The sequence below is a fragment of the Rhopilema esculentum genome, chromosome 19 (genome assembly GCF_057945365.1).
Source record: "Rhopilema esculentum isolate cy_ngs chromosome 19, ASM5794536v1, whole genome shotgun sequence".
In the NCBI taxonomy this organism is placed as follows: domain Eukaryota; kingdom Metazoa; phylum Cnidaria; class Scyphozoa; order Rhizostomeae; family Rhizostomatidae; genus Rhopilema; species Rhopilema esculentum.
The window spans coordinates 7508215-7533709 of record NC_142833.1 but is presented as its reverse complement, the minus strand read 5'-3'; the positions used below and the strand labels follow the sequence as shown (position 1 = coordinate 7533709).

General features: G+C 36.6%; 2 protein-coding genes across 2 annotated transcripts; one reads left to right on the top strand and one right to left on the bottom strand.

The window, feature by feature from the left end:
- Window positions 1-5018: 5018 nt before the first annotated feature.
- On the bottom strand, window positions 5019-5681 carry LOC148957954 (protein ABHD14A-like). Its single transcript, XM_089114195.1, has one exon. It carries the CDS (start codon window positions 5679-5681, stop codon window positions 5019-5021), a length of 663 nt encoding a protein of 220 aa, XP_088970321.1.
- Window positions 5682-10360: 4679 nt separating this feature from the next.
- LOC135688388 (uncharacterized) lies at window positions 10361-19786 on the top strand. Its single transcript, XM_089114088.1, has 7 exons — window positions 10361-14642; window positions 15523-15610; window positions 16297-16410; window positions 16520-16633; window positions 17815-17906; window positions 18517-18815; window positions 19187-19786. Exons 1-7 carry the CDS (start codon window positions 14280-14282, stop codon window positions 19521-19523), a joined length of 1407 nt encoding a protein of 468 aa, XP_088970214.1. The 5' UTR covers window positions 10361-14279; the 3' UTR covers window positions 19524-19786.
- The last annotated feature ends 5709 nt before the right edge of the window (window positions 19787-25495 follow it).

The following is a 25495-nucleotide window of genomic DNA, read 5'->3' as shown; positions in this document are numbered from 1 at the left end:
TGATATTCTTTCTATTCAATATTCTGATTTCTGATATTCTTTCTATTCAATATTCTGATTTCTGATATTCTTTCTATTCAATATTCTGATTTCTGATATTCTTTCTATTCGATATTCTGATTTCTGATATTCTTTCCATTGGATATTCTGATTTCTGATATTCTTTCTATTGGATGTTCTGATTTCTGATATTCTCTCAATTCGATATTCTGATTTCTGATATTCTTTCTATTCAATATTCTGATTTCTGATATTCTTTCTATTCAATATTCTGATTTCTGATATTCTTTCTATTCAATATTCTGATTTCTGATATTCTTTCTATTCAATATTCTGATTTCTGATATTCTTTCTATTCAATATTCTGATTTCTGATATTCTTTCTATTCGATATTCTGATTTCTGATATTCTTTCCATTGGATATTCTGATTTCTGATATTCTTTCTATTGGATGTTCTGATTTCTGATATTCTCTCAATTCGATATTCTGATTTCTGATATTTGTAGAAAACAGATTGCTTTTATTCTTTTTTTATTTGTTGTTGTTTACGTAGAACTATTTTGAACTTTTGACCCTGTTATAATAAGATATGTTTAGCATTGTTTAGGCATGTCCTCGGGGACACGTGATATTTCTTCTCGTGATAAGCGTGTCTTCGAGGATTTGTAATCATAGCCCTATATAAGCATTGGGCGTGTTTTACCCACGGACAGAAAGAGAACAGCATCGGTAGTAGTTCAGAATGAGTTGCAAGCAAAAGAAGAAACTGTTTTCGGCGTAGTATTTAGCGGTGAATAAGCCTATTGCTTGGATAGTGCTACAAGGTCAAACAAATAGTAAGTTTAATTTCGGTTAATCTGTTACTGTTTATGTTGCTTTTTCTTCACGTTGTTATTTTCATTTAGTTGCATTACATCTAGAACTCGCTAATTAATTATGTATACATTTATCAACTATTTTGTAATCTTGTTTATTTAGCGAACAATTATCTAGATTGTAAGAACGCCAGCGTTGGGTTTGCTTTGTGGTGTTTGGGTTCATTTCTAATTAGTTCGTGCCCTCCTCTGTAGCAGATTTGCTTTGAAGCTACAATATTCTCTCTATTCGATATTCTGTATTCTGATATTATTTTTATTTGATATTCTGATTTCTGATGTTCTTTCTATTTGGTACACTGATTTTTGATATTCTTGGTATTTGGCATTCTGATTTCCAATATTCTTTCTTTTCGATATTCTGATTTCTGATGTTCTTTCTATTTGGTACACTGATTTCTGATATTCTTGGTATTTGGCATTCTGATTTCCAATATTCTCTCTATTCGATATTCTGTATTCTGATATTATTTTTATTTGATATTCTGATTTCTGACGTTCTTTCTATTTGGTACACTGATTTCTGATATTCTTTGTATTTGGCATTCTGATTTCCAATATTCTTTCTATTTGATATTTTTATTTCTGATATTGTTTCTATTTGAAACCAAATCTTTTATACCAAATCAAAAACAGGAGAACGGGTCTCTTACAAAGCTTCAAAAAGTATTTATAAAAGAAAATCTACCGGCAAGTAAGTAAAACCATTTATCCCAGTATAATTCTAAAAATGTTGTTGATGTTGCAAGTAAGGTTGATGTTTGCATACTGGCTGAGCTACCTTTAATTTAAAGGTTTTCATGTTGTGTTTGTTGCTTAAGTTTAGGTTACAAATATTGGCTTGTGGTTAGCGCTATTTGTTTGTATGAACTACGAAACAGACCTGTAGTTGTGACACAATTTATAAATTGAAAGTTTAAATAGTCTGACTTTGATTCTAGAAAATTAACATAGCTAACATTTCAATTAGGACTTAAATCTACAAAAAGACAAAGAATTTTATTGCAATTCTTAACCACCGAGTCAAACATTCTTCTTTAATTCTTTGATTAAAAAGGCTGTCAGTTATGCTGCTTCACGTTCAGCATAAAGTATAAACAAGCTTTTAGCTGACAAACTTTTCACCATTGTTGGACATTTGGGTCTGTGACATCGATATCACTCTCACAAATATCAAAATGGTTATGATCATGATAATGATTGAAATCAGGGTCGTGATTAAAATAGCAGTGACAGTCATTGTTGTCATCAGTTGCGAAGTCATATTCATGTTGTCACTATCATTAGCATCATTTTCAACAGTATAAAGACATTTAGTAAATTCGTAAACGTGATAAGAATCATAATTATTGTAGTGATCACTAAAAATCGCCAGCTTTTCTCTCGTTTCCCATATAAAAACTCTGCCTTTCAACAGAATAAATAACCCTAATTGGTAATCATTGCTATCTGTGATTAAATCAATAAACAATCGAAATGCTAATCATGTTCTTAGTGATGGTTGTGATTATTATAATTATTATCCATTACATCAACAACTTCATCTGCACCATCCTTAAGCAATTGTCAGCAGATAGGCTGCAGAATTGGTGTTTGGTTACTGCCTTAGATTGACGCATTACAAGATTTGTTAACAAGTCTTTTTGGACAGGAAATGTGTTTTATTTGAAAGCATTTTGTGATGGCGACCATCCCTTTTAGATTAGCTAAAAATACATTCCAGAATATTTTTTGGAGACATTTTCTTGTAATTGTTTAAAACGTTGTGCACATTTTAGGCATGGTTTTGTTATCTTTTCCTTATTGCTTTCTAATTGCTTATCTCTAACTAATTACCAATTGACAATTTCGAAGTACTTTCTTTTATTTGGTAATTTTGAAATATGAAATAATGGCAAGATATCATAAATAAATATGAAATAATGTTATCCCCACTTACAGCAGGGCCTACTCGACGAATTTGAAAGTGGGGGGGGGGGCGAGGCTGGCAAAAGTAGGGGGCAGGCTTTTCCCCTTTTTACTAGCTTTAGGGCCCCAATAATGGGTCAGTCAATCAGTCAGTCTGCTTCGATCCTCTCTTTGAAATCAACCATAATTTGTCAAATGCTGTTACATCGTTGAGGCGTTCTACAAGATTCCATTCTTATACCAGTTAATCTGGCAACCATGTGCAACACCCGATAAATAAAAACTTTTCTGGAGAACACACGTGTTGGGTTTCATTGTAGAAAAGCGTTTGAAACTGATGTCAGATATCTTTTTGGCTGATGCGCAATAAAAATGCCATTTTTTGCTATTTTCCTTGGTTTTTTACCAAAGGTAGCAGAAGTTTATTCTTACAATTAACATAGCGATCTTAGATTGAAAAGCACTGATACCTGTTTTAGGGGGCAACAGACGACAAAAAATAAACCAATTTCAACATGAAGCTATTCTAATAACATTAACCAATCAAATTTAGTACTGAGTTGAGCAATGTGAAGAAATCACAAGTTGAGATTTATGTTTATAATTAATCATTTACTTTTGTTAATTCTAAATTAATAAGAATAAAGTAAAAAATACATTTCTATGGAAATAAAAACGATAAATGTGTTACTGGAGGAACGGGCTGATGCAGCGTAAAACCAAATAAAGGAAGACAATGATATGGGCAGCACTTTTACTTTGCTAAACGATTTTACTTTTGTGCTTAAAAAGGGGGGGGGGACATTAGTGAAAAAGGACACTTTACTCACTTTGTATAAAGTACCCACTGAATAAACACCCACTGAGTAAAGTGGAGACAGGTAAGGTCTTACAAAAAGCACCTGTGTTTGGTATCTATGTAGCTCAAGAAACACAAAGTACACAAATAGAGAAAATCTAGGTATTCTCTCCTCTGAATTGTGTTACAAAGGGCGTTATAGTTTTCAGTAATGATTTAGCAATAGATTTTAATTCCTGACTCTAAAATTATCATACCTGAATTTTTATGTCAACTGGAAAAGATACATGAAAACTTGACTCCATCCTAATAAACACATAATTATATCAAAGAAAATAATATGGTTTGCAATTATCCAAAAATCCACAAAAATATATTTCCTATTAACAATAATCTATCTTTCGACATCATTTTTAATCAAGTCTCAAATTTTAACTGTTAATCTAATTTTTCACAAGACAAGATATGACCTTATCAAGTACAAACAAATAAAAAAAAGTGACTTATTAAGCTAGTCAAGAACAAGCATACTACCCCAAAACAAACGATCAAATGCAGCACTGTTGGGATTCACAAGTAAAGCTTTCAGCAGAGTACATCTCTCTTACTAGGGCATCGGGGCTAGAACCCTCAATGGAGGTATTGATTGTACTTTAAACTTATGAAATAAGTTTGTGAAACTTGACAAAAATCTTTGAAATCCATGCTTTGAAATTAAATTAATAGAGGCCCTATTTATAAGATATATTATGTCATTTTTTATTCTTATTGAATTGTTTGGAAATTACATTGTGTTAAAAAGGCATTTTCAATAAACAATGTGCTTGAAATTGGTTGCTTTTAAATTTTTCTCAAATTCTCATTTTATTTCTTATATATAATTGATTGAATTAAACATATTTACAATCATGTCAGATTTATATCCTAATGCATTTTTGCATTTTCAAATGTCCATGCACAAAAGATGATATGTCTCTGTCTATTTGTAAATGGCCAAAACTAACACCATTTGAGAACACCAATTTGTATTGTGTGCAATCACTTTGGCGGCTCAACTGATGAAATCCAAATACAAACAAAATACCAAGGGCATATTGAAATGCTTGCAAATAAAGCCCCAATCAGATATAAAATAAATATGTACCATAAAAACAAACAGAAACATCGAAATCCATTGTCAGACTGTATCTGTGATGATATGAGCAGGACCAAAAGTATTTAACAATGACATAACCATAATCAAACTGATTTTTCAGTAACAAAATGTGATTAATTTTAGGTCTACATCTATCTTGTTTATCATGAGCAATTTATATGTTACTATGCGTATTTGTAAACACTTTGAATGCTATGTGAATTGTGTTGGGTAAGAATGCCAGATACTCGAGATATGACTATGGCTTGACCAAATACCTATAAACTATGACTTAGAAATCACTTCAATGCATTTAAAAATCTTAGAAATATTGCATGGAAGTATTCCATTTGTTCGATGTGACAAAAATGTCCAGCATTTGGCACCTCTACAATTTCTTTGTTTGGGATCATTTTTAAATTTTCTAATGCACCTGCTCCAAAGTTCTTGTCATTACCACCATATACAATTAGAGTGTGGGTCTGTAGAATTCTGTATTCCTTTCCAGTGAACTTATCTGTCTCTGACGGGGATATTGCCACAAAGCCTTTAAGGGCATATCCACCACGCACAACCAGAGGCAACCCATAAGAGCCAGTATAAGATGGTACAACCAAAACTGATTCAACTGCATTCAATTTCCTCAGAGCTTCAGCCAAAATGGCTCCCTTCAAGGGGTATGTAGGCCATGGTGTTGCGTCCGAAAAAAGTATTGGCAGATAAATGATTATAACACGATAACCTTCTTTGCGCAGGAATTCCGATGTCCCAATACTTTCCCATGTATTTGATTTCATTGACTGCTGATAGAGCAATACAACTGTCGTTAATTTATTCGGATGTTGTACGACTTCCGGAACAGCTTCATCATAGTAAAGTCTTAGAGAATTAATTTCTTGCAAATCGACAACAACGTAATGACTTTTGAAAGACTTTCCTATTTTCTTGATTATGCTGAACATGCAAAAGATAAAGACGCATCCAAAAATGAACGGCAGAAACCGTCTTATTATAGCGGGCCTAAATCTCAGCGCAAATGGCAGCTTGCTACGCACAGATCGAAAAAAATTCCCCAACATGACAAGGAAAATTTGTCATTCTTTATCCGTAGATTATATTCACATCAAACACGAACAAGAATAAATTCAGTTGACTTCCACTAGTTGCAGACCAAATGTTGATAGCTTACCCGTGTTTGATTCGATGTGGCTCTAAAATGTAATGTCATTTGCCACCTTAATTTGTTGTTGTGACTGCGCACACCTATATTTACTCCACTATTTCCGCAGCGGGATTAGCGTTTCAACCTGTAAACAAGGCACGGCTCGTCAATGATCAAATCGTGGACCAAATTGGTTTATTTTCTGTTATATCTCTAGTAAGCTCCACGGACGCTTTTAATGGAAAACGTTCGCATGTATTGTGGGGTCTTTTAGAAGGGGGTTCAAACAAGGGGCATACCTATTTTTCAGAGTGATTTATCATTGCACATTTTGATGGAAATAGTTGTGTTGTTGTTGGCGTCCTTAGCAAACATTTACTTACCCCCATTCTTTAGCTTTGCTTTTAATGGAACAACACCATTTTGCAACAAAGATACTAGAAGAACAAATCATTAGTGATTTTTATCGATATCGCAATTGATATATATCAACTTAGGCAACTGGTGATACAAGAGGTTGAACAATTTTTGACAAGTCATTCGAAATATCAACACATTTGCAACTTTTTTCAAAAATAAAAAACAATAAATAAATAGTTAAAGTTAAAAATGTTCTGTTTTTTATCCTTTCTTTTTTCATTTTTCCACGCGGTTTCATTGTCACTGCAAAATTTTGAGAAACTGCTGCGTCAAAATATTCGGATCTCGTTCACCGCGAATTTATTGCTTGCTCGAAAATTATTAAGGACTGCAAAGGCCTCGCAATAACTTCTGGAATAAAGGCACCTGTTACTCAAAACCTAAACAAAATTTTGAAAATAAACAACAAATACATGATCTGTGCTTGCGAAAAACTGCTAGTTTTTGCAATAAAAGTGTGTTTGGTGCTGTCCTTTGACTTTCAGGTAAAATCTTTTGGATGGAGATCTCAAGCACAATGTCGGTTAGTCCATTTTTACTTGAAATAGCTTTCGACTTGATGTTAAAGCTACAGTTTGTCTTCATGGCTTGTATACTTTTGAAGGCAATCAACTGATACCAAATTGGCTGAAAGGCATTTGACTCAGAAAAAAATGGCCACCAGAGCTTGACCAATCAAATTGCTCACAGAGCAAACATGTAAACAGTTCCTTAGAGCAGCGCACAGTGGTTTCACGTGAGCAGTTGCCTATTACAGGGCCGCCGGAGCCAGGGGGGCCACGGGGGCACAGGCCCTCCCTGTTTGCAAAAGGTATAAACAAGTGCCCCTTTTTGAAAAATATTTTGCGTGTTTTTTCAATGCCAGATATTCTGCCCTTAGAAACTAGGTAAAATAACATAACTCTGGAGGTTGTTGGAGGACCATTCATTGAAAATTCCTTAAGTGTTTACTTGGTCTTGATGCGAAAAGCGCAAGCTCCTGTGATGAACAATATCAACTGCGAAGGAGACTGCCTGTTCCGCGAAAAAATTTCCTTAGTATGTCTTCAGCAACAAACGCATTAGTGAAAGGGTCCGGTCAAGTCCCCGGGGGGGGGGGGGGCACAGTCATTTGGTCCAATGTATATCGTGTGCGTTCTTGAAAGTAGAAACTGGAGCAATATCCCTGATTCTGGGATGCGTAAAATGTACCCTATTCTGCGTCTTTGCCAAAATTGTGAAACTCTTTTCACTGAGAATATTCAAGCTTGAGCAGGAATTTTTGATACCAATTCATGTTAGAACCATTATTTTTCTTAAACTTATGAATAGGCAAGTTAAAAAGCAGAGTTCACTAAATTTGATTTCAACAACGATCTCTTGTGGTTCTTGACATACATATTAACGAAATCAGACATCTGTAAAACTATAACTGCATTACATTGCTTACTTTTTATGAAGAAATGAAAAAGTTGTGTCCCTGCAATGAGTACATGCTAGCAAAGACTTAAACAAAGACTTCAATTTCTTATCTAGGATTAGAAGAATATACAAGACTAGACGTACTGCAAAATTTGTTGTACTTCAATATGCCATTGATATATCTAAAAAGTTATCTGCAACATCATATCAGTAAATTCCTGCCCTTTTTGTATTTCCTCTGACTGATTAAGAATGCAACCCAATTTTCAAGATTCTATGACCCAGAATTCTAGCTTTTTTCGAGTTTTTCGGAACTCACACGTAATACGTTTTACCAACAGACTGAGCCACCCGGGATCAAGTTTAAGGAGAGTTAAAAACTTGTTTCGTTCATAAGACTGACGACATAAACTTAATCAATGTTGCAAATTATGTTTGCTATGACAGTGAAGAATGTGCCCGCACCTTCAGCCGATTGCGTGAAGATGACTTAACCATAAAATTTTTTAGCTTTTAAAAATAAATTCCATGGAGGCGAACAAATTTGTGTTTAAGTGGGGATGTTGCGAATACCAAGGGGGACGAAATTGTTTAAATAAGAAAGTAAGAAAATAAATATCATTATTATGTCCAACGTGTGTCATAATTTTTATAATTGTCTAAATTACCGTGAAATTTGTACCATTTTTGGCACTTACTAATGTTTCGGAAAAAATATTTGTGCCCTTTTTATTCGTTTTGGCCCCCCCCCCCTGTTCAAAACTGCGTCCGGCGGCCCTGTATTAGGGGCAAACATCCCAAAATGCAATACCTGCCTATTTAACAAATGTTACAAAAGTCCCATCTTGCCAAACCAGAGAAAGTCATACTCGCGTGCTCTAATATTTGGCCTTAGTTATTTTTGGATTCGCTGTACTTAAGCATGTCAAAGGTCTTTTAACCATCTGTGAAACGATATTAGCCAATCTATAAGCGTGATGTAGTCTGCGCCCCAGTCCACAAAAGCTTCAATACTTATGGACTGTGCAATATTGATAAATATTCTGTCCAGACAGAGGGCTGGGTCTAGTTTATGAAAATAATTTATGCAATGAAACCATTGAAATTTTGCATGAAAAATCTTCGAAAAAATACTCAATGAAACCAAACAGGAGGTAGATAAGATGGGGCATGAAGAATTTAAAGTTTTACAAGGCTGGATCCGTTGACAATTTCAGCTAATTGCATAATTTTGAAGGGTTGAATAAATTACCACCAGCTCCTGGTGGAAACTATGGACAGGATAAACACCAATATTGCACAGTCCATAAATGTAGCAGCATTTCAATTTCATGAAATTGAATTGAAATGATTTGAATTGAAAATTAAATATTAAAATGGTGCCTTATTGTAAGTAATGTTTACAGACGGTATTTACCAATATGCGAAAAGCCTCGATTATATCAATCAAAACATTCGGTGGCGCCGGCTGGAGCTTTTTCAAATGCAATGACTGCACTAAGTATGTTGCTCAATTTACCATACGGAGGCTCCTCCGGTGAAAAATGGTTCACCATGCTATAAAGGGTAAAGAAAAAGAGTGAACTAAGGTCCACAATGTCACAGTAGTGCGTTTTTGCCTTATGTTTAATGGCAGCAGATTTTGATGTCCTGGGAGTTTTAAACACCAATAAAAAAAACATCGAAAAGTTTTCAGCACTTAAGTAAAGACGAAAGACATTAGCGTTATGAACCAAGTGGCAAGGGTAGTTTTATTGGGAATGTACTGCAACGCTAAATGGATACAAGTTTATTTGTGTCTTATAGTTTTTATCTATCAAACTTTTTAGTGAATTTTAACCTGGTTGGTAATGATGATGTTTAGCCAAGGACTATGCGTGTGACACAAACTTTTTGTATTTTTCAAGGGGCCCCAATCAACTTTAGGCCCAGGACCCCAACAGATGTAAATGCGGTCCTGACTACCCTTACCATAGGGGAAATGCTCCCCCTGGAATTTTTGAAATTGATGATTGCTTAAATTGCAATGGTGGCTAAACTGCTCTTGTAGCAGCGGTGTAGATAGAGGGGGACCAGAAGGGGTAAAATCCCCTTGTAGAGCTAAGCTGCTATTTTGTCGGAAAACTTCTTGTCCTGTCGGAAATTTAACATGGTTGTCTATTTTTTATTTAATTGCTATATTTTGATAGGAAGATTTTAAAGCTAAATAAACTTAAGAATATCAAACAAATATAAATTCTTGTTAGATTTTTGTCAGAAAATCTAAGTTTCTCACCCCGACTATGAATTCTCCTATTAAGAAAATTGTGCCATTTTCTGGTAGCTATTACTTCTGTTTGTTATTTGATATAAATCAAGCATAACTGATATCTTAACACAATAATGCAAAAAATGAAAATTTCTCAGACATTTTGAAAGTCTTATAAAAATGGTGAACATTTAATTCGTTACCTCAATAAGATCACAACCGACACACTATTGCAAATAGAAGTGCTAGCCATGATGTAAATCTGTACGATATACATATTGCTGTTTCTTGCTCTGTTGCAATCACAATTTTTGGTTACATTCAGAAGCTTTTCAACTTCTTTAGCTCATGCCCACAAAGGTGAGAAATTCTAAATATCTTTAACATTCAGGAAGTCAAAGACTCAAACTGCTTCTACCTCACTTCATTCATGGACTTTTGTCATTATTGTCTCTATTAATGACAATTTGTGATAATGGAGAGACTTGATCACTAGTTAGAAATTCTGGGTTGTTATTTATGGGCCTCTATAGCCAAGGGCCCCGGACCAGTGAGCCCCTTGACCCCCTTCTCCTCAGCATTGGAAGCAATTTTACCACCAATAAGGTAAATCAACCATGTGGCTTCACCATTAATGCAGTTGATTTTGATAGAGACTGTACCAAAACTAAAATCAGGACCTTACCATTTCTCATATATGTTATTATTAGTGCAACTTACTTATTATCCTGTCATTACCTGGACCCAAAATCTGTATAAAAGTTTCTATATTTGTGTTTGCGAAATCCGTACCTTAGCAAAACCTTGGTAACTATTATGTTGGTAACTATTCTGGAAGATTACATATGCGGTTGGCTCTTCCCACCAGCGGCTGAACCGATAAACAATATTAATAATTTAGAAATCTGACAACTGACAACTTCAAACTACAGACCAATGTTTCTCCTGTCTTTCTTCAGCAAAGTCATAGAGAAATTGATGTATAAAAGATTATTTAATTTTTTGGAAGTATATAAAATCTTGTATAATCTTCAGTTTGGTTTTCGAGCTGATCATTCTGTTAACCATGCATTAATCAGTTTGACAGAATCAATCAAGAATTCTCTGGATAATAAGAAATTTGGATGTGGAATCTTCCTTGACTTTCAAAAAGCCTTTGATACTGTTAATCATCAGATTCTTCTTAACAAACTTCATCATTATGGCATTCGAGGCACATCTTTAGCATGGTTTACTTCTAACCTTAGTAACAGAAGTCAGTATGTTTCAGTAAATGGCTACAACTCCAGTCATCGCAATATTACTTGTGGTGTACCGCAAGGCTCTGTCCTTGGTCCACTTCTGTTTCTAATTTACATAAATGATCTTCCCAGCTCATCTTCCAAACTATCTTTCTATCTCTTTGCTGATGATACAAACATTAACTTTGAATCAGACAGCCTAAATACTCTTCAAAAAATGGTCAACAAGGAGCTTAGACATGTCAAAATGGCTAGATGCTAATAAACGTGCCTTGAATGTAGATAAAACAAATGTTGTCATTTTTCACTCACCTCAAAACCCTTTCGAATCACAGTATCAATATAAAAATTGGTAATCAGTGTGTAAAACAGGCTAAATATGTCAAATTCCTTGTTCTCTTTTGGATGAAAATTTAAGTTGGAAATATCATATAAGCGAACTTTCCAAAAAGCTATCAAGAACTTGTGGTATATTTTTCAAAGTAAGGCATCTTTTACCTACTAGTGTCTTAATCACTTTATATAACTCTTTATTTTCCTCATTTCTCCAGTATGGAGTCATTGTCTGGGGTCTTACTCATGAAGTGCATACAAAGCCAATCTATCTTCTGCAGAAGAAGGTGGTTAGAGCTATTGCCTTCAAGAGGTTCTCATCTCTATCTACGCCAAATTCCTAAACTGAATGATTTGTTTGAGTTAAAGCTGCTTACATTTGTTTATGAATCTGTGAACATGGTTTCTCCTGTCCTTTATCACAATCTTTTTGCAACTTTGACATCTGTTCATCACTATGATACAAGACAAGCTTCCAAAGGTGATATTTTTATGACTCAAGAAAATACTCTGCAATATGGTTTACGATCAGTTAGATATGCAGGTGCCAAGTCCTGGAACAACATTCCCTGCGTCATCAAACAATCTACTACAGTTACAAATTTTCGCCGGAAACTAAAATTGCATCTGTTCTCCACCAGATACCAACTATAGAATCTTTTGTAACCTCTTCTCAAGACAAAAGATGCTCTGTGTGGGGGTGTGGGATGATGGGGATGGCTGTCGGGCAGTCTTTGCTATTTTTATTTCGGAGGGAGCAGAGGATGTGTGGCAGTTGTTCTCGTTGGTCCTATGGCCCCCTCCTGGGCAGCCTGTGGTGTAAATACTAAATTAATTGATTGTTACCACAGGGGGTGCCCTCTCCTCGATTAGTCTATCTATTGAGAGAGCTCCTCCTTTGAGAAATTCCTGCATGCAAATCTCCTTTGTTTTTGTAAAATCATCTATATTTTTTTCTTGTTCTCTATTTCTCTCATTGTATGTAATTTCTTTCATCTTTTATAACCTGCAGCTGTATTTTAAAAGATTTGTATGTATGGATTTAAAAATAAAATGAACTGAACTGAACTGAACAAAAATATTGTTGTGCTAATTGATGGCGGCAAAATGGGAATTAGGTCAATTCCAAATCAAAGTTAACAAGATCGGAAGATCCTACATATCACACATGGCTCGTTATCAATTAAGCGGCCCCCAAAAATTTTGTGTTCTTCGATAAATTTTGCTTCTATTCAGTAAAAAGCACATTTTGGTGGTCAGTAGTAACAAACTAATGCAATAATTTACTTTGTTCACTTTACTATCTTCTTTACCTTGAAGTTAAAAGCTGATTTTCTTAATTTCCCGTAATTTTCCAGTCACCTTAAGGGTGCCGCACAAAAATCCAATCACTACCTCTACCCTAACCCTTGCGGTTTTAAATCAAAAATTCAATTTCAAAGATGTTTTCTGGCAGTTACAGCTTTCTTAAGGTCATTGCTTTGTTCCAAATCCCAGATCTGAATTCACAAGGAAATATGTCTATCATGATGTAGTTCTTCTGTTGATACTTTCATGTCAATTTTTTATTGCTAAACTGTGTATCATTTATTTCTCTTCTCTATTTTATTCTGTTACCTCATTTAATGTGAAATAGCCTTGATCCTACTCACTCATTGCACTCACTGCATATATTCAAAAAATCTTGCAAGAACATTTCTTTTTATGTCAACGTCAAAATACAAAAAACTGTGATGAAAGAGAGCTTGAACCATTGCCTCGTATTTACTTTGCTCAAAATCTATTTTAGATGCAGTTTCTGGCATCTCTGGAATACATTATTTTATCAGCCCTGAATAAATTTTATATATTCTTTTTCTCTCTGTAATCCTTAGATTGCTCAATAATATCGACAACTGTGATATTATTTGTCAAGACATTTCTTCACTACATTTTCCTTGTCTCGATATTTGTAGATAATATCATGATGCTTAAGTTACATAACATGACCCAAGCGTTGATTGCTGGTTGGTAAACAGTTTGGTCAATAGCTGTAAATATGTAGAAGTTATTTTGACTAAAAACAGAAGTATTTGTTCTTTTTCTCCAAAAATCTCAATGATTTTTTTTTCAAATACCCCTAATCAGGCTTTTTTAATCCTTAGCTTGCTCAATAATATCGACAACTGTGATATTATTTATCAAGACATTTCTTCACTACATTTTCCTTGTCTCGATATTTGTAGATAATATCATGATGCTTAAGTTATATAACATGACCCAAGCGTTGATTGCTGGTTGGTAAACAGTTTGGTCAATAGCTGCAAATATGTAGAAGTTATATTGACTAAAAACAGAAGTATTTGTTCTTTTTCTCCAAAAATCTCAACGATTTATATTTCAAATACCCCTAATCAGGCTTTTGTAATCCTTAGCTTGCTCAATAATATCGACAACTGTGATATTATCCATCAAAACATCATTTCTTCACTACATTTTCCTTGTCTCGATATTTGTAGATAATAATGACCCAAGCGCTAATTGTTGGTTGGTAAACAGTTTGATCAATAGCTGCAAATATGTAGAAATTACTTTTACCTGTGGAATTTGGCTAAATAAGAGTAACAATCCTAGCGATCATGAATAATTCATAATGGTTACTATGGAGTTTCTAAGGCAAAGAAATCTATAAATCAAAGTTACAGCGGTGATAAGTTACCAGAGTCATTGACAACTTCAGCCTCCCCAGTGTCAAGTGCTCAAATCACCTTGGAAAATGCAATCAAAAAGATGTTTTGTAACTGTCGCAGCTCTAGTCTGTATTTTGATCCGTGCAAAATCACAAAGCATCGCAATACACCGTTCGTCGTGCAGGAGAGATGTTCTAATGAAAGCAACGGACCGTGATAAAAAATTGACTGGCACTGCGCAAAATATCATATTGGAGATCTACGCCAACAAGCTTTCACTTTGCGCAAAGAGGTGCACAGGGGCAGAGAAGTGTATGACGATCAATTACAAGAAGTTTCCTGCCTCTTTGCAAGAGAATAATTGCCAATTACTGGATATTTCGAAAGCAAATCAGAGCGTATCATTGACAAATGCAACTGGGTGGATTCACTATGAACCAGTAGCGCAGGTACTAGTTTCAATATGACACAATATGTTAATGTAATGTAAAGAAAATAAAGAAATGGTGATAATTATATTAAAGAAAACATTTTGGTAAGATTGAATACATAATGCTCTGCTCTGCTCTGCTCTGCTCTGCTCTGCTCTGCTCTGCTCTGCTCTGCTCTGCTCTGCTCTGCTCTGCTCTGCTCTGCTCTGCTCTGCTCTGCTCTGCTCTGCTCTGCTCTGCTCTGCTCTGCTCTGCTCTGCTCTGCTCTGCTCTGCTCTGCTCTGCTCTGCTCTGCTCTGCTCTGCTCTGCTCTGCTCTGCTCTGCTCTGCTCTGCTCTGCTCTGCTCTGCTCTGCTCTGCTCTGCTCTGCTCTGCTCTGCTCTGCTCTGCTCTGCTCTGCTCTGCTCTGCTCTGCTCTGCTCTGCTCTGCTCTGCTCTGCTCTGCTCTGCTCTGCTCTGCTCTGCTCTGCTCTGCTCTGCTCTGCTCTGCTCTGCTCTGCTCTGCTCTGCTCTGCTCTGCTCTGCTCTGCTCTGCTCTGCTCTGCTCTGCTCTGCTCTGCTCTGCTCTGCTCTGCTCTGCTCTGCTCTGCTCTGCTCTGCTCTGCTCTGCTCTGCTCTGCTCTGCTCTGCTCTGCTCTGCTCTGCTCTGCTCTGCTCTGCTCTGCTCTGCTCTGCTCTGCTCTGCTCTGCTCTGCTCTGCTCTGCTCTGCTCTGCTCTGCTCTGCTCTGCTCTGCTCTGCTCTGCTCTGCTCTGCTCTGCTCTGCTCTGCTCTGCTCTGCTCTGCTCTGCTCTGCTCTGCTCTGCTCTGCTCTGCTCTGCTCTGCTCTGCTCTGCTCTGCTCTGCTACAAAGTAACCAAAGTCTTTCTAAATCGAGTTCCCTTTTCATTTTCTTTAAGGTTGGACCACGTTGCCGAGTTTATAACTGTAATCCTGGCTACCAGTGCATCGAGTCGTGCTCAAAATCAGAGGGAATCGAGTGCATTGGTTTGTATACATTTTGATCCTTTCAGATATTCTACTGTTACAGGGTCTGATATTAATCGACTTAAACATTGACTTCAAGGCACTTTGGTTCTATAGCTTTTGAACTGATTATTTTGACATGCTTCCATGCTAAATTGACTGAGAAACTCGTTTCGAAGTGTGACACACTTTTTTGAAAATACCATGGCCAAGCTTGATACACTATTATAAATGCAAGAGCTTCGACCATTTCGCAGCTACATTCAATTGTTTATTGTTGTTTCTTTAAGAATGTTGCACTTTTATAAAAAACCTTTTCACGCCACGTTTTCTCAAGCTATAACTCATGACAAATTTCTTTTTCAAAAAGTATTCGTGCAGACTGGGCCTAATTAGGTTTTTGAATACAGCCTGGTGCAACAGTTCAAGAAAAAGCAAATTTTAGATTTCTTCTTTCTATTGCTAATTTATTTATGTTCCTAATCTTTTCGATATAAAAGAATGTGCAAGCCGCCCATGTCAAAATGGCGGCACATGTGTTGTTGAGTCAACCAATACACTTGCACTTGCGCAGCAGGATATGAAGGAACACTGTGCCAGACAAGCAAGAAATTATCGAAAATTGTAGAATATCTCCCTTTTGCATAACATCTACTTATAAAAATAACCTTAGCTGTTTGTGATGATTACCTGCGTGATTTCTTTAGATATTGATGAATGTGCAAGCAGCCCATGTCAAAATGGTGGCACATGTGTTGATGGAATCAACCAGTACACTTGCACTTGCGCAGCAGGATATGAAGGAACACTGTGCCAGACAAGTAAGATATTGTCGGAAATTGTAGAATATCTCTCTTTCCCTCTTATTACATCTACTTGTCAACATTGCCTTGATTATTCGTGCTATTTGATATTCTAATCTCTCTTCAGATATTGATGAATGTGGAAGCAGCCCGTGTCAAAATCGTGGCACATGTGTTGATGGAGTCAACCAATACACTTGCACTTGCGCAGCAGGATATGAAGGAACGCTGTGCCAGACAAGTAAGAAATTATCAAAATATTGAATCATACTTTATGACTGATTCATTCATTTCTATTGGCCCATGGGTGTAAACTTAGTCACCCGTGAGTGTCAATAAATCTAGTCTCCTTCAATTCATGTATCTTAATATTTTCCATTTGCATGAAAAAAATTTTTTCATGCTCATTGCTAGACCATTCTTCTTCCTAAGTGATTCTTCTTGCTCTCCTATCCGCACATATAATAACGTTTTTACTTTTATTTTCTGATATATTTTCTTATATTTACTTATATTTTATTGAATTCCTCCCTCTGCCTTTTTCTTATTCAAACCACAATGTTTCAGTTCGTAAATGTTTTTGAAACACAAATGATAGAGCTTTTGAGTAAACATTTATTCGAAGGAAAGGGGGTCGCAAATTGACAACAGCTATGTAAAGTAGAAAATTGTAAAAAATTGCATTAAGATGCATTAATTTTTGTCCTGGATTGTAGGTTTCTTTCCAAACAATCTTTCTGGAGTCAACTATATTTTGATTCTTTCGAATCTTGAGAAAACCAATTATTGTATCGAGATGGCAACAATGTCAGAAGATACTTTATTCGTTTGCCTATGCATTCGTTAGGTTGATACAATCATTTCAACCCCTCTCCTCACTGTGCTGAGCACAACTTACTACGTTTTGTTTTGAGATGTACTATAATTAACTATTCTCACTCGATCTTTGCAGCAATGAATGAAATTTACATAAATATTACTTTTACAAGCCCATATCCCTATGTTTTTCTTTCCTGTGCACTTTCCGAGTTCGAGAAATTCCAATCGAACTTAACTGAGTCTCCTCCAATTAGGATTTCTTCCCACAAACAGTGTCTGGTAGGCCCTGTCATAACACAAGACATCAAATGGGGTGCTATTTTAGACAGAGCGCCTTGAAATCTTAGCTGAATGTCACAAGGTTTTGAAAGAAGGAGGAGGAAACATTGAAATATGGCCTTTCTAATTGACTAAAGTGGAATGATTTATTGGTAGGAGGGCTGAAAACGGGAAAGGCCAGAGAATCAAGTCCTCCAACTGGATTTTTTTTGTAAAACAAGAAAGCTTTGATGCAAAATCTTTTCTACAAGTCTTAATTTTTTCCTTGCTTCTCTCCAACTTACCAACTTGCGTCGGAATCTACCTAACTTTCAAATTTTTCAGCATCTGTCGCCAGCTGCAGGGCATTGTATCATCAAGGACACAGAGCTGATGGTGTCTACCTGATACGAGGTGTTTCTGGTTTAACATTTAATGTGAGTTTCGTTTTAGGATTAATGCTTGATTTATAAGGCATATCACTGGACTTGTGATTCTTTCATTTGCAGCCTCAGCCAAAATGGTGCAGGGAAGGAATGAAAGTTGGTGCGCCATACCCTTTGGCCATTTACTGTCAGGAAACCTTTTCATCAATGGAGGATGATTATATATTAGCAGGAAAAGCACATAAACCAAATGGAACGCTAGTGTTGTCAACTGGGAAATTACTCGAAAAATGAAAAATTTCTTGTTAAGTTGTGATTACAAGAGTTTCAGATTCATAAAAGACAGACAAGGAAGTATTTAGTCAAAAATACCACTCGCACGAACTTATGGCACCGAATTCAGGAGAATACTGAAGTCGATCCTTGATGGAAAATCGGGGCTGCCTTGCCTTTTATACCCCTTTCTAGCGCTGCTATGCCCCCTTCTGGCACTGTTTAGGGTAGGTGGTGCTGTGTGGAAAAGCAATTGCCACCAACTAAATCCATGGAGACATATTGCTCCTCTTTAGTCTGAAGTCTAAAGACTGCAGAACTCATAAATAATTTTTTTTTTCCAAAAACATTTATTAGGTTTGATGCTTAAAGAATAATTTTTTCATAGGTTTATTGTCATATGACTGACGGTGGTTGGACATTGATAGCAAGGTTCTCGAACGCAGATGCAAAGAACTGGATGCAAAGTAGTGGTTCATTTTGGTACGACCAAGGATCATATGGATCGACAACATCACCATCGACAAATGCTGACATGATAAATAGGGCGTTTTTTGACGTGGTTGGAAACGATATCAAACTGTCTCGCAGTGATTATTCTACCCACTACGCCCTGCTTTACGGAGGGAACTGTTTCTCTTCAGCGGTAACATTTCGTGGCAAGATGTCGTCATATGGCAATTTTAGGTAGAAGCGAATCGTTTTATTAATAATAAACGTTAGTCTTAGTGTTCGTAATTATATTTAGCTTGAAGATTTTCGACAAGGGACATGGTATACGACGACTAAGACAAGGGACATGGCATAACTTTCTAATGATTGTAGTGGTGGGGAGCTAAGGGGGGAGGAATGGTAAATTTGTGTTTTTGCCTGAAAATAGAAAATAACCTTCTTTTGTTGTCTACTTGGTGCACATGCCTCCTCGATTAGGGAACATCCCCTTTCCCATAAGATAAAGTGAGCTTTTCTGACATTTGAAAAAATGCTCCTGCAAAGAGCTGAAACAAAACAAAATTACTGGACTAAGAAGATCGTAAGATCGCTTTATTTTTCTTTAGAAATAACGCAGCCTGGCTTCCTACAAATGATGGCTGCAGAGGAAGCTGCACAATATCTTATGGAAGAGTGTCTGGAGTTGCTGGATTTTCACAGTACAGTTGCAGTGGTGACCTCAAACCAAGCCATACATTAGGCTTTTGGTGTTATAGCAGCGGTGATGGGGCAGTGCTTATGATTGGTGGTGGTGGCAGTGCGTGTGGACGGGCAGATCACGGGGTTGGTATAACAGAGGCGGATACTCCAGTATTTGCAGATTCAGCACCGAATTATGATTTTGGAGATGATGCAGATAGCGCACAAACAACTACATATGCTTTGAATCTTTGGATTCGATGAACAAAATCATTCCAGCATGGACCTTCAATAAGGTGTCTCGAGAACCTTTCTTAATCCTAGTAAAAAGTAGCTCGCAAAAGTCACAAATTGAAATTGTTATAACGAAGGCAGACATTAAGGTCAAGTTTGTAATTAATCAGAAATTTAGGCTAAGATGAAAAAAGCTTAGAACGTTTTCAACTCTTATCAGATTCACTGTTGTATGCTAAAATGATTAAAAATCTTTGTAATGCAAAGCTTTGCTAATCAAAAACATATGCATTTTCAGTTATCTTTTCTAAAGGCTGAGTATTTAAAATTGTTGACAGAATGAAACTTTTGTATGACCATAATCAACAGAAGAAAAAAGAACATAAAAATGCAATGAAGTGTGATCGTTCACCACAAAAAATGTGGGAATAAAAGTGGGGGAAAAATAAAAACTTCTTTTTCGTGATCTTTGCTGCATGGGCCCTGGCTAGAAAAATTCCCAGCTAGATAATGTTGGAACTTTTGAACTAACAAAACAATGCGTGAACCTTCGTTTTCATGTGGTATTGTTTTATTTTTGCGTTTTACGGGATGTTTTTTGTTGCCTAATAAATCGAAGAAGAAAGGAGTCCAAAAAGACGATTCACAAGAATCCTAGAAGATCACTAATTCTATATAAGGAAGAACCTCTCAGGTGTTGTTGCTCAAAGCTTTGGACCCAGGCTTTGAATTTGGCACAAACAATTATCACTTTTCAAATTGTTGTCGATTTTCTGAGAAATCAAAGTGCTATAAAAGATTTGCCTTGTGCTATGCCTCGAACTCCAAAGTCAGGGGCGAAAATACCGGGGGGGGGGCGTGTGACACCCCCCCCCAAATCTTAAAAATAGCCGATTTCGCAGGGCAATCGAAGATTTCGCAGGGCGCCAAGAAGAGCTTTATTGCCACGCAGAAACGCCACCTCTGAACTTCGTAAAGGGCCGTTTACGAATTTTGAAATGGCAATATTATATTTGTTATAAACCTTCCTGACATTGCATTTTAGAGAACGGAACAGGTATGGCAGGAAGTGCTCCGTTATTAGCAAAGCGAAAGCATTCCTTACCGAAAGTCATAGCCAATGGATGCAATGATTGATGAAAAAGTTTATGAGGGCAAGGTTGAGTCCACAAAAATTAGTTAAAGTTGTAAATTATTTTCATGACAAGTACGGCGCCACTGGGGGGAGTAGAGGACTGAAGGCCCCCACTTTGGTCAAGATACTTTGTAATAGGGAAAAAAATCTACCCTATCGTTGTATCGTTGAGACAAATTGGCCCTTTCATGAGAAATGAAGCAAAGAGACAAAATCTACTGACCTCCACATGAGCACAGGGATGCAAATAAAATTATTTTTCATGGGGGTGTCAGGAAAAGTTGGACCGACTCACGTACAAAATTGACTAACTCTTAGAAGCCTACCCAAGCAGATAAACTAAATAAAAATGTGTCAAGAACATGTTTGGGGAACTTTTTTATTTGGTACCCTACGATGTGGTAGAATGAGGGTTTTGTTCTCTTTGTAACTGTTGTGTTCATTTGGCACTTTGGAGGGGAATCCAAAGCGCCAGATAAAATATTAACCTTTGTTTTGCTAAACTTGTACTTTGGGGCAGCTAAAAAAGCTCTAAAAATGCATACAACTTGACTAACAGTCAACGGGCAAATTAGGGGAATGTAGGAGTAACAAATAATGGAAAGAGTCGGTCCTAGCCAATAAGTGGAGGATTCCAGTTACTCATAAGGCTAGAAAATGTATTTCTAACATATCTTTGAATGCATCATGTCATTTGATACAAAATGAAGTAAATATTCCACCGAGCTTTAAAAAAATATTATTAAAGGCCAAACGCAACCGTTAAGAAAATTAGGCCCGACCAAACTTTCTTGTCAAAATCAATGTATGCATTTGAAAAAAAAGCCTGAAGGATCTACGCGTCAGAAACATGAAGTCCATGTTTTGAGTTAAAAGTCATCTGTTTAATTTATCCTTTATGATAAAACCTAATAAGGGTAATAAGCTTTGAATGCACTTGTTAGCGTTTTTTCTTGTTATCTTGTGCACTTAAAACTGTACCTTCGTGGAAGTGACTTGAGATACAGCATATGGACTAATCTAGGATAAAGCAATTAAACAACCAAATTGTCTGTTAATTAGGTCTCTGACGGCCAGCAGAGCCAAAGAGACTCATCGAAAATCAAAATTTTCCCTGGAAGGGGGGCATAAGTCCGAACACCATAAACACAGACTGTCCCCTGACACCCTAAACACAGTCTGTGTGCACTATAAGTGCTGTGTTCTTCACACAAAGGAATTTAACTGTTAGTTTCCTGACAATCCTCTAGAAAATTGATTAATTTTTTCGCCTCTGGGAACAGTACAAATGTTTTGTCTAGATAATACAGTAGTGAAGGGGCACAAAGAAGTGCCCTTGAAGTGAGACTGTTCTAGGGGGTATGGCGGCGTGCGCCCCAATAAAGATTTGAATTTTAAGGCGTCTTTTTTGTCTCTGCTGACCTCCTAGAGACCTAATAATCAGACAAGTCGGTCGTATCAGCCCCCCGGCCCCCCCCCTGCCAGGCCGCCACTGGTGGCAGTGCGTGTGGACAGGCAGATCACTGTATTGGTTTAACAGAGGCAAATGCTCCAGTATTTGCAGATTCAACACCGAATTATGATTTTAGAGATGACCGAAATAGCGCACAAACAATTACATATGCCTTGGATCTTTGGATTCGATGAACTAGATCAATTGTAGATAATTTATTTTATAGATCGCACAATATGAACGGGGACAGACCATTCAATTGCGTTTGGGGCTACGATAATAAATGACAAGGGAGCTTGCAAAAACTCCTCCATAGCAGACGTTTTGACAACGCTTGAAAAATATTTTACATGAGTTTGCTAGTAACTTTTGTACATATTAGATACTTACTAGTATTTAAATACCAGATGTAGGGGATACAGGGGCCTTGTGGTAGCTAGTGCTGTAGGTTGTATATGATTTGTACAAGGCACTCATACGCCAGCAACCGTTAGGAAGGCCATATAAAATTCAGGGGATTATTATACTGACTTTAAAAGACAAACTTAGCCGGCTGACGAGTCAAGAAGACATTGAACTAACCAAAGTCCTAGCAATAAACATCAATGTTGCATTCTGTAAACACCATAGGCGTAGACTTGCATTTTTTTCAAGGGGGGCTCACAAAATTAATGACAATTCCTAATGGCAGCTGCTGGTGTCACAGGATAGAAAATGGACTAGCTAAGGAACAAAACTTGGACTAACTCAGAGCTACTCCCCTTTTAACATTTTTTTTTTTGTCTCATTACTACAATTTTAATAGTCTTATTTTGTAAAAACAGGCTAGCCAGTTACAAATTACCTTGTAATAGTGAGATTTGTAATTATAGTTTTAACTGCAATTCAAAGTGAAAAGTTTCCATTATCATTATTATTTCTTGTTCATCTCAGCTTCAATGATGTACAATGGGTGGCTTTATTTGGCTGAGCATCAAGTTGCTACCCACAACCTCCGATCTTCAGAGCATGTCTTAGGGTCCTCGCTGTTCCAACAAGACCTTGGTTTTCAAAGAAGGCCTTTTGTAAGGTTCCAAAGTATATGTTAGGATTGAACTTATTAATCCATTTATGGAAGTCCTTTGGGATGGTACCCAAAGCACCAAAAACTGCGGGAATCACTGTTACTTTTACTGCAGTTTCAAATCCTCTTCAATTTGTATTTCAGTTCCTGGTACTTGTCCACTTTCTCCCTCTCCTTTTCAGCAACTCGGGTGTCAAAAGGGCATGCCACGTCCACAATCTTGCATGTTCTACTCTCCTTCTCAAAATCTACAATATCTGGTCTCGAGTGCCCCAAGATCTTATCAGTCTGTATCTTCATATCCCAAAGGATTTTGGCTTTTTTATTTTCTGTTTCCTTTTCTGGATGATGATCATACCACTTTTCTATGTGTTCTAGGTCATAAGCTTTGCAAAGCTGCCAATAAACAACCTGCACAATTTTATAATGACGCTATTTCTTGTACTGTGTCTGGCAAAGGATCTTGCACTCAGACAAAAAATGGGCTATCGTTTCATCTCTCTCTCCACAGAGTCTGCACAATGAGGAGATGATTTTCTCTTTGTCGATGCAATGTCTAATAGACCTTGTTCTGATAGCTTGCTCTTGTGCTGCCATGATAGTTCCTTCTGTGGCTTTCTTCAAATTTCCTTTCCTTAACTAATTCCACGTCTGCTCAACTCTAAACCCAGTATTTTTTTAAAAAACGCTATGTAGGTTTTTGCGTTTCAGATTCTCTCTTCTGTTTTCTAATATTTCCTCCTTTGTTTTTCCAATAACAACAGTTCCTTCATTTTTAACCACTTTGAGCATCTTTTCCTTGCTTTCTGAGATATATACATACAAGCAGTTCTTTTCAATCAAAATACAATCTTCTACACTGATCAGTCCTTGTCCATATTCTGCTGTTTTTAGATACAGCCTGTCCACATCACCTTTTTTGTGGAACATACAATACAATTTTCATCAACTTTCTTGTTTTCCTGTCCAGGTCTTTCAGTTCCTTCTCAGTCCATCCAACGATTCCAGCACTGTACATTATAATCGATACTGCTCTGCAGTGGCGGACTGGCTCAAAATTTTTAATCGGCCATGAAAAACTGAGGGAGGCCCAGGTGGTTGTGGTCTGAAAATTGAGGCGTGGTCAAGTGAACACTTTATCAAAATCGATCAATTTTTAAGCAACAAAACATATGTAGCAGGAATAGCAAAGTTGAGCTGTTGATGACAAATGGGGGCAGAGTAATCTGATTGAAATTTAACATTAAATAATGAAAATTTGGTCTGATTTGGATTTCAGCAACTTTTGCGCAAGATACCTTCTCGTAGAAAACAAAGTTAAAAATAATAAGACAACAAACCTCCAAGGAAAGTTAGTTTAAAATGAAAGAATATCTGAGGTGTGAGGAAGCCTCATCCCTACTGAAGCCTAATCTAAAGATGTAAGACCTAATAGCAAACTACAAAGCAAAGTACACTGATTCGCTTTGCAGAGGGTGTGGCTCCCATGAGGAGTATTCGGTAGAAAAATCTTTAAGAAGATGCAGCAGTCCCCGTTGAAGTATCATTCGCATTGCATTATCTTAATGACATGGCTTGAGAAAATAAATAATTAACGCTGAGTTTGTTTTAAAGTTAACTACTGAATCACAACTGTTTTCTTTGTTGCTAGCTTCGACCTTCGCCACTGGCAAAAATTTAGGTGAACTCTACAACTAATGTTGTGCATAAAAACTAAACCTGGGTCCATAAAAAATCAAAATTCCAGTAAATTCCATCTCATTAAAAGTTCCAGTTCCCTATTTACCTCCCATAACTTACACAAATCATACTTTTTTTAATTTTGACACAATCCTTTTTACAACCACATGCAATGACGCTATATTAAACCTTAGTTTTGATGTAATCCATGACGCTTATCATTCGTAATGGGACATCGTAAGGCTTCACATTCCTAAAATGGGGCCCTTTTTCTGCCAAGATGGGGCCCTTTTGCCAAATTTTATTGTTTTCCTTGATTTATTGATAATATTCGCCTGTTCTGGTCTTTGAAGAGAAACACACTCTACTTGATGTAAGTTTGTGTTTAATTTTGAAAAAGAAACTAGAATTGGTTTATCAATTATTTTGACATCATAAGCTAATGATATATGTAATACCATCAGTTTATAGGTTAAGATGCGACTGAATTTGCTGCTCTAGCTAACCAGTTTGTGTGATAATGGATTGTTATATTCTCTGAACGTTTTTAATGTATTTTTTTAGATTCATCAACCTCACGCAACTGTGTCTGTCAATGAATTCATCAATGCAAAACTATCTGCCAAAGTCTCAAGGCAACTGCAAGGTAGGCAAAGAGCTGCTGATTTATG